The 12,802-nt window shown below is 37.7% G+C and overlaps 1 protein-coding gene across 1 annotated transcript in view; it reads right to left on the reverse strand.

The window, feature by feature from the left end:
- CSMD3 (CUB and Sushi multiple domains 3) overlaps nucleotides 1-12,802 on the reverse strand; it is a 646,074-nt gene that overhangs the window by 300,751 nt on the left and 332,521 nt on the right. Inside the window, exon 10 of the mRNA XM_087931634.1 lies at nucleotides 4,412-4,533. Coding sequence (XP_087787760.1) covers nucleotides 4,412-4,533 — 122 coding nt within the window. The remainder of the gene's footprint in view (nucleotides 1-4,411; nucleotides 4,534-12,802) is intronic.

The raw sequence follows: 12,802 nt of genomic DNA on the forward strand, positions 1-12,802 counted from the left end.
ATTGTAAGTAATTACTCCATGATCAAAATATCTGCTGATCAGATAAAAAATCATACAAATCAGGTTAATAGAATAAATGTTACATTGAGTTAAATAAGGTATAAACAGTATAAAATAAAATAATTAGTTCTGTGATTATTAATTTTTAATTATACTACCAATTGACCTCACTGTTACATTAACTACAATACAACACAAAGGAATATTTTTGGGTGGGGAAAGAATCTAATTAGAATTCTTTACACAAGCTGAAAATTACAGTCATTCAATACTTAATTCAAAAAGTTATTTAAGCCTTTGCCAAAGGTCATAATATAGTAATTTGAATTTATACTAAAATACAAACTAAACCACACTGAAAATTAATGGACAATCACTTGTGTCTTTAACCTTAATGGAAACATATCTTTTTTTATTAGACTTTGAAACAACTTATTCATTTCATTATTTTTGTTGTTGAGTAAGTGTGATTTGTTTTGTGAAGGTGAAGTGCTAAGACACTGGCCAAGAAATGTAGGTAGCCTAAAAGCACTTCAAGACAGAAGAAAGTTATCTCTTACCTCCTCCACAACTGTTGGCCAAAAGATTTCCCTTTTAAAAATGCTGTGGAAATATATGGATTGAGAAGGAGATATATCAAACTGGTTTTATTAAATAAATGCAGGCCTATATTCCTTGAGTATCTTAGAAACTACAACTTAGGACATCTTGTTTTATTTTATTTTACTTGTTTTATTTTATTATTTTATTTTTTAATCAGCTGGGTCAAAAACAATTGGAGACAGAGTAAAAATAATGCAATTTGTATTATATGATTTTCTTGCAAGATAAAGTAAAAGTGTAATTCTATCCATATTTCCTTCCAATGATATTGGTGGACTTACTGATAAGAAATATACACCATTGTAGTGACTATAATGGAGATTATCTCTAAAATAAATATGTTTGTGATAATTATATCTTAGTTATAAAAACTATGCAAGAAATAATGTTTTTGTTCTCTAAATAATTTCCCAAAGAAGATATTTTATAGGACATTGTTCATATTTATTTGTCTACAGATACTTCTACTAGATTCATTTTTGATCCTGTTTTTCTTCCAGGACTTCGAACTGACAGCACTTTGAGGGTTGTTGGACTAAGAAAAAGAGACTACCACTTTACACATTCCCCATGATAATATATAAATAGTGTTCCTGTTTCAAATATCATATCTGAAAATATGTTTTTCCATGTTAAAATCTATAAGGAATCCTAATGAGCATTATAGTATTTTGAGACAAAAATTGAACAAATGTTTTAGAAGCAATAAGAGAAAATAAAAAGTAAATAAAGGGAAATAACAGGACCATAAGCAATAACAACAGATAAAAGAGATCAAATGAGATCTCTGATGAGATGGAGCACACAGTTGCTAGTTTGGGTGAAAAAAATACAAAATTGCAATAGGCCTATGCCTATGAATGATAATACAATCACAACTGTTATCTTCATGTATTAACTGAAATATCAAAAATATACCTCTTAATGATACATTTTGAATTGTAAGTTAGCATTAAGATTCATACGGGCTGAAAGCAAGATGTCAACTATGATAGCAATAGCAACAGTACTTAGACTTATATACCACTTCATAGTGCTTTACAGCCCTCTCTAAGGCGCTTACAGAGTCAGCATATTGCCCTCAACAATCTGGGTCCTTGTTTTACCGACCTCGGAACGATGGAAGGCTGAGTCAACCCTGAACATGGTGAGATTCGAACTGCCCAATTGCATCCAGCTGGCAGTCAGCAGAAGTAGCATGCAGTAGTGCATTCTAACCACTGCGCGACCACGACTCTTATGAGAATGATATGAGAAGCACTTTTATATAAGAATAGTAAATAGATGCTTTGATTAATTTGTTTTCTAATTTGAGAACAATCACTCTCCAGTTCATATTCAATCTTCTTTGTCACTTTTTGATATGAATCTTCTTTCAGACACCTATTTTATGTTTTCTGTTTCCTTTTAAATATATAAATATAGTGCTTTTTCTTGTGTTTTTTTTCTTTTTTCTCATCTCAGCCAACTGAATAGAAATTGTTACTTCTTGCATTTAAAAAATATCAATGCACAGAGACAATATTTTTTCTATCCATTTTGTTTCTCTATATAATTCTGATTGTATCCCTCAGCCAAATATAGAACAACATATAGAACATTACAAGAAGATTATTGGAATTATGTCAGAATAAATCAAAAGCAAAGCAATACATACATACATATATATATATATATATATATATCTTGATTGGTTGACAGGACCTAGACCCCTAGCCAATCAAGATGAGGAAAAAACCATTCAAATAAACCAGAAAGCGAGCACCAAATTCAAACAAAAAATGGCTGCTAAGCCTGACACACAAGATAAAAAAGAACCCAATACACAAGCCTGAGGATGGCAGATGAGATTCTGCCGAAATTTCGCTATAATAAAAGCACAAATATTAAGATGTGGGAAAATACCCGAAGAAACCTAAATACCATACATACATACATACATACATACATACATACATACACATACACATACACACACAGACACACACACAGAGACACACAGAGACACACAAAGACACAGACACAGACACAAACACACACACACACACTGTGTGTAATTACTCTGAGAAACACAGAGCTGAAGACACAAGCCTGAAGATGATGAATGAGACTTCATCTAAACGTTGCCTAGATACTTCCAATTTTATGCAGGAGAAAACCCAAATAACCAAAGATCCACATACAAATACCCGCAAGAACTTTGGAATATATATATATATATATATATATGGATCTTTGGTTGTTCGGGTTTTCTCCCGAGTAAGATTCGAAGTATCTAGGCAACGTTTCGATGAAGTCTCATTCATCATCTTCAGGCTTCTGTCTTCGGCTCTGGGCTTCTCAGAGTGATGTAAGATTGCAGCTGCTTCTTCCTTTTAACTGCTAGTGAGGGTGTGACTTGATTGGGTGGGGGCTTGGCTGTGTTCTGATTGGGTGGTGGTGTGTTCTCATATATATATATGTGTGTATGTGTATGTGTATGTGTATGTGTATGTGTATGTATATGTATATGTTTATATACATACATACATACATACATACATACATACATACATACATACATTATTGGAAAATTACTACCTCTAGTGATATGCTAAAGAAGGTGGACTGAAGATAAATCCATAAGAAAGAGTGATATCTTACTATATTTCGCCTTGACATGATTATAACAGGCTCCAGACACAACAATCCTGCAGAATTGAATAGATGTTCAGCATAAAGTTTCTCAAACATTTGAACAAGTTGCGGCTTGCATTTGAAGGGACAAAGGTACTTCAAATCATATTTGAGTGTGCTTGTGGTATGGATGTTTCTGAGTCTTTAATGTGGATCCTGAATAAGAGGATGTTGTGAATATATAGCTTGGAGTTCAAGAGATTTGTCATTCAGTTGTAAGTGATGAGTCTGAGTTAATACAGGAGGCCATAGATTCTAAGATCTTATGGTCTGACCTTGTGAAAGTGCCAAGCCCTAAATCATACTTTATTACATTGTTGGGTTAAAAAGGTCTGAGCAGTGAAGATTGACCCAGCTCCTTAAGAGGAATGATTATTAACTCCTGTAAGAAGAACATGGATTCTGGGTACTCAAGATATTTCCTTTTTGAAAGCAATTCTCATCTTCCAGACCTATTTTCCTGTGACACATTGCTTCAGGTACCTCCTTCTCCTTGTCTTCTAATGAGACCTTAGACTTGGCTTTTGGACAGTCATTTGTGAAAGGTTCTAGCACCTGACATAAGGAGTGCCTTGAGCTAGTCTCCTGAGCTAGTCTCCTCAAAATTTCTGATGTCAAACTTGCCTGGCTAGCAACTTGCAGAACTTGGCATGATCACAACTTCTTTTTTTTAATCTGATTGAATATGCTTGCTCTTTGAAGAAATGGCAAGCACTTATTGCTGCCTCAGGATTTACAGTACATCAAAAAAAAAAAAAAAGCTCTCAAGCTTGTTATTGCAGATCTTATTGTCTGCATCAATCTCAAGTTTGTCCAGGACAACTTGGCCTTTTTTTTTTTTTTTTTTTTGTGTAGCCAAGTGCATTTTTTTTTCCCCATACATTGTCCAGTAGTTGTGGAGGGTAAAAGGGTAATTCTGGGGAAAGATGCAGTTTCTTTAATCAATTGCCAATCAATGTTATATCAGTACTCTGAAGTATCCATTTTTTAACTCCAAAACACTGCACCACTCCAATGCCCACACACATTGTCTCAAATGAACTAATCTTTCTAACTTTCTTTCTGACTTCGTATTGATTTTCTAATTTATCATTTGATACTGTGCTTAAAACGCTCTCACAGGTAAACATACCTTATTTGGATTTATGGCTGTGATAACCCAAACACATTGAGCATTGCTGTCATACTGGAAAGGAAAATTGGGGGATGTGAAAGTGCCACCTGGTCCTTGAAGATTAGATCCACATGTCTTTACTGCAAAAGAAAGAATCAATGTTATATTCCAAATGAGGTCTTAATTACATTTTTGTTTGCATTCATCTCACATGTCTTAAAATGTTTAATGAGTTGCACAATTGGGCAAGGTGAAGTTCAGATACTAATTGTGAAGACCCAATCATGGATTCATCAGGACTTACTCAAACAGTCCTTTATCTATCAAAGAAATGCTTTCACAATAAAACACATTTCTTACACTGTCTAGAAAAGCAATATCCACACATTTCCCCAACAATATTTTTTTTCAAAATATGCTCCTGCCTGAAATGGATGGGGAGAATGAAAACAAAATATTTTGCATCAGTCAGAATGACTATAGCTGAAAAAAATGCAATATAAGTTTGTAGCAAAACCTTATTTGGGCCACTTGGCACATTTTGAATAGAAAGAGATTCTAAAAAAAATAAAGAGTTATTAATATACTTCTATATATAATCCAAGCACTGTTAATTATATGGAGTGAAGTCATGGAGGATTTACATGAATTCGTTTATCAATATAAGTGTATTTGTGACTAGGATTATGGCTATGTATACTCATGAATTCCAGAAGCTAGAGAAGATGAACAGAAGTGAACAGAACAGAATACAATAACAGAGTTGGAAGGGACCTTGGAGGTCTTGTTCAAGCAAGTGACCCTATACCATTTTAGACAGATGGCTGTCCAATCTCTTCTTAAAAACCTCCAGTGATGGAGCACCCACAACTTCTGAAGGCAAATTGTTCTCCCTATTAGGAAATTTCTCATTAGTTCTAGGTTGCTTTTCTCCTTGATTAATTTCCATCCATTAATTCATGGCTTGTTTTCTGGTGCTTTGGAAAATATGTTGACCACCTTGTCTTTGTGGCACTCTACAAATATTGGAACACTGCTATCATGTCACCCCTAGTCCTTTATTTCATTAGACTAGACAAACCCAATTCCTGCAATGTTCTTCATACAGTATGTCTCAGCCTCCGGACTCCTAATCACTTTTGTTGTTCTTTTCTGCACTCTTTCAGAGTCTCTACATCTTTTTTTTTTTTATAATATGGTGATCCTTCTTGCTTATAATTTGTATTCTAAGTAATTGTCTTATTAAGACTTTATAAAACAGTACTGGAACTTCATGTGATCTCAGTTCTGTCCCTCTGTTAGTGTAATCTAAGATTGCATTGGCTCTTTTTTGACTGCTGTTACACACTGCTGGCTCATATTTAAGTGATTGTCCACTAATGAGAGAAGTGAGATATTGGAATCAGTAACCTAAATTATCCTTTCCAATTGATTGCATAAGCCATCAAGATTCACTTATAAATATATACAGTGATGTCCTTGGTACTCAAACTAAAAGTGAAATAATCTAAGACCTCTCACTGCAATAAATAACTAAAAATACTGTAATGGCATCCAATTAATGGCTTGAACTTAGGAACATATCCATGTGAGAATGATGTAACTGCTGTAAAAGTAGAAACTTAATCTGGAGAAGACCAAACAAGTGGAAAAACCAGACATTGAAGCCAGCTAAGTTTTTAATATGTCTTAATTATATGCTTTAAAATTCAAGGAGTCCCTGAGATTTTACTCTGCTAGTCATTGCTGACTATAGGTGGGAGTGCTCATCTCAATTTCACTGCCATTGACCTAGTGCTGTCAGAAGATATTTCAGTGGTCATGTGGGCAGCATGATGTCATAAAGCTCTGTTACCTTCCCATCAAAGTGGTACCTATTTATCTACTTGTGTTTGCATAGTTTCAAACTGCTAGGCTGTCAGGAGCTGGGCTGAAGATGGGAGTTCACCCATCATGTGGGGTTTGGATCTCGAACCTGGACTGCCAGATTTCCAGCCAATAAGCCCAGGGTCAGCATTCCAGCAACCCTCCATTCTACCCAATAACTCCAAGATGGACATCTTCTCAAAAGTTGCTTTTTATTTGAGTAGTAACTGGCACAACTAGGGAATCGCGAATCTGAAAGTTCTGGGCTTCCTTACAATAAGTAAAAATTACAAATCCATCCCCTGCACCCTCATCAAATCACATGGCCTAAATCACCATTTGTCCCACTTTCCCAGGCTCCAATATGGTAGCGTGAGAGCATCTGATTTCAATATGGCTTCCAAAGCTGACACCCAACATCTTAACCACTGAGCCATTTAACATGCAAGGGATATGGACTTTTGGTAAACACAGTAAGAGTGTCAATAAACTAGTAAGAAAACAGTTAAAATTATATGCAGATAACCCTACTAACTACCATATGTTATTTCTGACATTTAAAAAAAGAAAACTATTCAAAAGTAGCTTACTACTGCCAGAGAACAGAAGGTGTTTTATGTTCATGCTTTGTGCTTAATGGTGCATGTAACTAACACCTTGAAGCCAATAAACTTCTTTAAAGAAAAATATTGAATAGAAACACAGATTTTAGAAATTTCATAGAACACCTTTGAACCATAATTTCATTCCAAATTCTACAGTGGAAACTCAGATATTCTTCTGAAAGATTTTTTTTTTATATGCATATGTGACAGCTGTTTCTATTTATAAAGCATTTAAGATATTTTATGAAGTAATATATTCAAAAGTCATGTCCCATAATCACTTTTGTCACTGCCATCTGCTAGATTATAGAGAAATGGCAGGTTTTAATTAAGGAAAAAATACATTGTATGAGTTCAGAGATTAAGCACCAAAAATATAATAATGAAACTCATGTTAGGGTAAACAGATACAGTTTTATATAAAACCTTAGCATAAATTATTCTGATTCTCTTGCATTAAATCAAATGTTTTAACATTTCTTTAGTGAAAGTATAATGGAGCAAAAGTGCAAAGACTCTTGCACAGGTATCGGGTGAGATAGATGAAAGAGGGTGTTGATGTTTCTAGCTAATTTTAGGGGGGAAAATTTAAGTAGTTATTCTGCAACATAATTAGACTGCATAAAGAACAAAACTACAAATGAGGCCCAGTATTCCTTCCCTAAATGAAAGAAACAGACATAAAGAAAGATTCAGAAAAGAATGCAATTTCAAAGAAAAAATAGCATTTGTTATTAAACAGGGTATATTGTCACTATATATATATATATATATATATATATATATATATATATATATATATATATATATATATATATATATATATATATATATATATATATATTCTGAGGTTCTCGCGGGTATTTGTATGTGGATCTTTGGTTGTTTGGGTTTTCTCCCGCGTAAGATTCGAAGTATCTAGGCAACGTTTCGATGAAGTCTCATTCATCATCTTCAGGCTTCTGTCTCCGGCTCTGTGCTTCTCAGAGTAATGTGAGATTGCAGCTGCTTCCTCCTTTTAACTGCCAGTGGGTGTGGGACTTGATTGGGTGGGGGCTTGGCTGTGTTCTGATTGGGTGGGGGTGTGTTCTCATTGGTAGGGGTTTGGCTGTGTTCTGATTGGTTGGGGGTTAGCCGTGTTCTGATTGGTTGGAGCGTGTTCTGTTCAGGTGGGGGCTTGGTTGTGCTCAGGTTATCTTAGTTGCTGGGGATTTGAGCTGGTGAGTTGTGATCTTGCTGTTTGGCTTGAGTTCGTGGTCCTTCTGCATCTTCATAGTGGGTGTCGGTTTGCTTCATGTATGGCTCGGAGGGTTTGAAGTGGGTAGTGATGCAGCTGCCGTGCAGCTTCTGGTCCATGGTCGTGTCTCATCTTCTGAGTGGGTGGGAGTCTGTTTTCTACATGGAAGTGTGGTGGTGGCATCTTGTGTGGCTCTCATGGGTGTGGGTCCAGTGTCCTTCTTCATGTTAGGTACTCGTCTGTTCATGAGGGCGGGTTTCCAAATGGCTGGAAGGCGGGAGGTGTCATCTCGTTTGTTCATGCTGTGTGGGCGTTTTTCTATCTCTATGGCTTCTCTGATTATTCTGCTATTGAAGTGTTCGGTTTTGGCGATAGTTCTGGTATTTTTAAAATCAATTTCATGTCCTGTGGCTTTGAGGTGTTGGACCAGGGAAGAGGTCGTTTCTTCTTTTTTGATTGAGTTCTTATGTTCTTCAATGCGTGCACTTATTCTTCTGTTAGTTTGTCCAATGTATGTGGTAGGGCAGGCAGTGCAGGGGATTTCATATACTCCTTGGTTTTCTAATTCGATTTTGTCTTTGGGGTTTCTTAGGATGGTGGATATTTTTCTGTTTGTGCAGAATGCTGTTTTGATGTTGTGTTTTTGGAGGATCTTGCTAATTTTGTCTGTAGTGCCTTTTATATATGGGAGGAGGGCTTTGCTGTTTTCTTGTTCTCTGTCTTGGATTTTGGTTGGGGTTTCTTTTTGGATTAGGTGGGTAATCTTCTTTCTTTGGAATCCATTGGCTGCAAGTACGTTGGTGAGAGTGTGTAGTTCGGTTTTTGGTGTTGTTCATCGGCTAAGCATTTTGTTCTGGAGATGAGTGTCTTGGCTACGGAATTGATCTGTGCTGGGTGGTGGTGTGAGAGTGCATGTAGATAGCGGTTAGTATGTGTTTTCTTCTGGTAGATGGTGTGTCCTAGGGAGCCATTGGATCTTTTGTATACCAAGACATCTAGGAAGGAAGTTGATTGTTGGCTTCTGTTTCCATGGTGAATTGTATTTTGGGGTGTAGGCTGTTGAGGTGTGTGAGGAAGTTGTTCAGTTTTTCTTTCCCATGTGGCCAGATTATGAAGGTGTCATCTACGTATCTGAGCCAGAGTTTGGGTTTGTGGTCGTATTTTCTAGAGCTTGTGTTTCAAAGTGTTCCATGTAGAGGTTTGCGATGACAGGTGAGAGGGGTGATCCCATGGGTGCTCCTTCTATTTGTTTGTATTTTTGTCCATTGTAGGTGAAGTATGTATTGGATAGGCAGTGGTTGGTTAGATCTAGGATGTGCTTGGGGGGGGTTGTATTTGTTTTGGAGGGCTGTCAAGGCTTCTTTTATTGGCACTTGGGTGAAGAGGGATATGACATCGAAGCTTACTAGTAGGTCGCTAGGTTGTAAGTTTTGTTTCTTTATGATCTCGATGAATTGGAATGAGTTTCTTACGTGTGAGTTGATGGATTCTGCATAAGGTTGTAGTTGTTTGGCGAGAAATTTGGCTAGGTTTTGTAGAGGTGAGCCTATGGAGCTGACTATTGGTCTGAGTGGGGTTCCTTCTTTGTGTATTTTGGGGAGACCATAAAGTTTGGGGCATCTGGATGATTTTTCTCTGGGTATGATTCGTTGCTGGATTTCTTCACTGATGGGGGAGGCTTTTATTTTGGATTTGGTAGTTTTTTCTAGGTAGGTGGTGGGGTCTGTCTTTAGGGGTTTGTATGTGGGGTCTTGGAGTATGTTGGTTAACTTGGTTTGGTAGTCAGATGTGTTCATAACCACTGTCGCATTGCCCTTGTCTGCTGGTAGAATTATTATGCTGGTGTCTTCTTTCAGGTTAAGTAGTGCAGTTTGTTCTTCTTTGGATAAGTTGCTTTTGGGTGGTTTGCTAGTGCAGAGGATGTTGGTGATTTCAAGTCTGATTTTGTTAGCATCATCAGGGTTGGTTTTGGTCAGGCTGGTTTCAACTCCGCATATGATGGTTTCTGTGGGAATGTGTTTGGGAGCGACAGCAAAGTTGAATCCTTTTGAAAGGACCTTGGTTTCAGCTTCAGTGAGGATCTTGTCTGAGATGTTGTGCACTGTTTGTTTCATGTGTGGCTGTGGGGGGGGGGAGGAGTTACCTAGCCAAATTTCTCGCCAAACAACTACAACCTTATGCAGAATCCATTAACTCACACGTAAGAAACTCATTCCAATTCATCGAGATCATAAAGAAACAAAACTTACAACCTAGCGACCTACTAGTAAGCTTCGATGTCATATCCCTCTTCACCCAAGTGCCTATAAAAGAAGCCTTGACAGCCATCCAAAACAAATACAACCCCCCCCAAGCACATCCTAGATCTAACCAACCACTGCCCATCCAATACATACTTCACCTACAATGGACAAAAATACAAACAAATAGAAGGAGCACCCATGTGATCACCCCTCTCACCTGTCATCGCAAACCTCTACATGGAACACTTTGAAACACAAGCTCTAGAAAAATACGACCACAAACCCAAACTCTGGCTCAGATACGTAGATGACACCTTCATAATCTGGCCACATGGGAAAGAAAAACTGAACAACTTCCTCACACACCTCAACAGCCTACACCCCAAAATACAATTCACCATGGAAACAGAAGCCAACAACCAACTTCCCTTCCTAGATGTCTTGGTATACAAAAGATCCAATGGCTCCCTAGGACACACCATCTACCAGAAGAAAACACATACTAACCGCTATCTACATGCACTCTCACACCACCACCCAGCACAGATCAATTCCGTAGCCAAGACACTCATCTCCAGAACAAAATGCTTAGCTGATGAACAACACCAAAAAACCGAACTACACACTCTCACCAACGTACTTGCAGCCAATGGATTCCAAAGAAAGAAGATTACCCACCTAATCCAAAAAGAAACCCCAACCAAAATCCAAGACAGAGAACAAGAAAGCGGCAAAGCCCTCCTCCCATATATAAAAGGCACTACAGACAAAATTAGCAAGATCCTCCAAAAACACAACATCAAAACAGCATTCTGCACAAACAGAAAAATATCCACCATCCTAAGAAACCCCAAAGACAAAATCGAATTAGAAAACCAAGGAGTATATGAAATCCCCTGCACTGCCTGCCCTACCACATACATTGGACAAACTAACAGAAGAATAAGTGCACGCATTGAAGAACATAAGAACTCAATCAAAAAAGAAGAAACGACCTCTTCCCTGGTCCAACACCTCAAAGCTATAGGACATGAAATTGATTTTAAAAATACCAGAACTATCGCCAAAACCGAACACTTCAACAGCAGAATAATCAGAGAAGCCATAGAGATAGAAAAACGCCCACACAGCATGAACAAACGAGATGACACCTCCCGCCTTCCAGCCATTTGGAAACCCGCCCTCATGAACAGGCAGTACCTAACATGAAGAAGGACACCAGACCCACACCCATGAGAGCCACACAAGATGCCACCACCACACTTCCATGTAGAAAACAGACTCCCACCCACTCAGAAGATGAGACACGACCATGGACCAGAAGCTGCATGGCAGCTGCATCACTACCCACTTCAAACCCCTCCGAGCCATACATGAAGCAAACCGACACCCACTATGAAGATGCAGAAGGACCACGAACTCGAAGCCAAACAGCAAGATCACAACTCACCAGCTCAAATCCCCCAGCAACTAAGACTAACCTGAGCACAACCAAGCCCCACCTGAACAGAACACGCCTCCAACCAATCAGAACACGGCTAACCCCCAACCAATCAGAACACAGCCAAACCCCTACCAATGAGAACACACCCCCACCCAATCAGAACACAGCCAAGCCCCCACCCAATCAAGTCCCACCCCACTGGCAGTTAAAAGGAGGAAGCAGCTGCAATCTCACATTACTCTGAGAAGCACAGAGCCAGAGACAGAAACCTGAAGATGATGAATGAGACTTTATCGAAACGTTGCCTAGATACTTGAATCTTACGCGGGAGAAAACCCGAACAACCAAAGATCCATATATATATATATATATATATATATATATATATATATATATATATATATATATATATATTTATGAACCAAAATGTTAGCATTTCCAAATAATTGTATGAAGATACTTTCCTTCAGCCATTATTTTTTTTATGTCTACTAGAGCAACAAAAATGATTAGGGGTCTGGAGGCTAAAACATATAAAGAACAATTGCAGGAATTGGGTATGTCTAATGTAGTGGAAAGAAGGACTAATAATAACATGACAGCAGAGGGAGTCAGCCTATTTTCCAAAATACTAGAAGGAGAAGAAGCAATGGAGAAAACCAACCTAGAACTAAGGAGAAATGTCCTGAAAGTAAGACCAATTAATCAGTAGAAGGGCTTGTCTTCAGAAGTTGCTAGTGCCCCATCACTGGAGGTTTTTAAGAAGAGACAACTATTTGTCTGAAATGGAACAGGGTGTCCTACTTGAACAGGAGGTTGGACTAGAGGACCTCAAATGTCCTTTCCAATTCTATTATTCTGTTCTGTTACTCTTCTTTGATTTTGCAGATTCATTCCTTATATGTTAAGGATAAACGCTCCAGTGGCATACCCTCAAATCCCTTAGTAAAAAGCTTATTGAATAACACTTTGTTCTACTTTCAGGACTCCAATTAAACACGTGTACACATTTTA

Source organism: Pseudonaja textilis, chromosome 3 (assembly GCF_049901715.1).
Source record: "Pseudonaja textilis isolate UNSWEBS1 chromosome 3, rPseTex1.2, whole genome shotgun sequence".
NCBI lineage: Eukaryota > Metazoa > Chordata > Lepidosauria > Squamata > Elapidae > Pseudonaja > Pseudonaja textilis.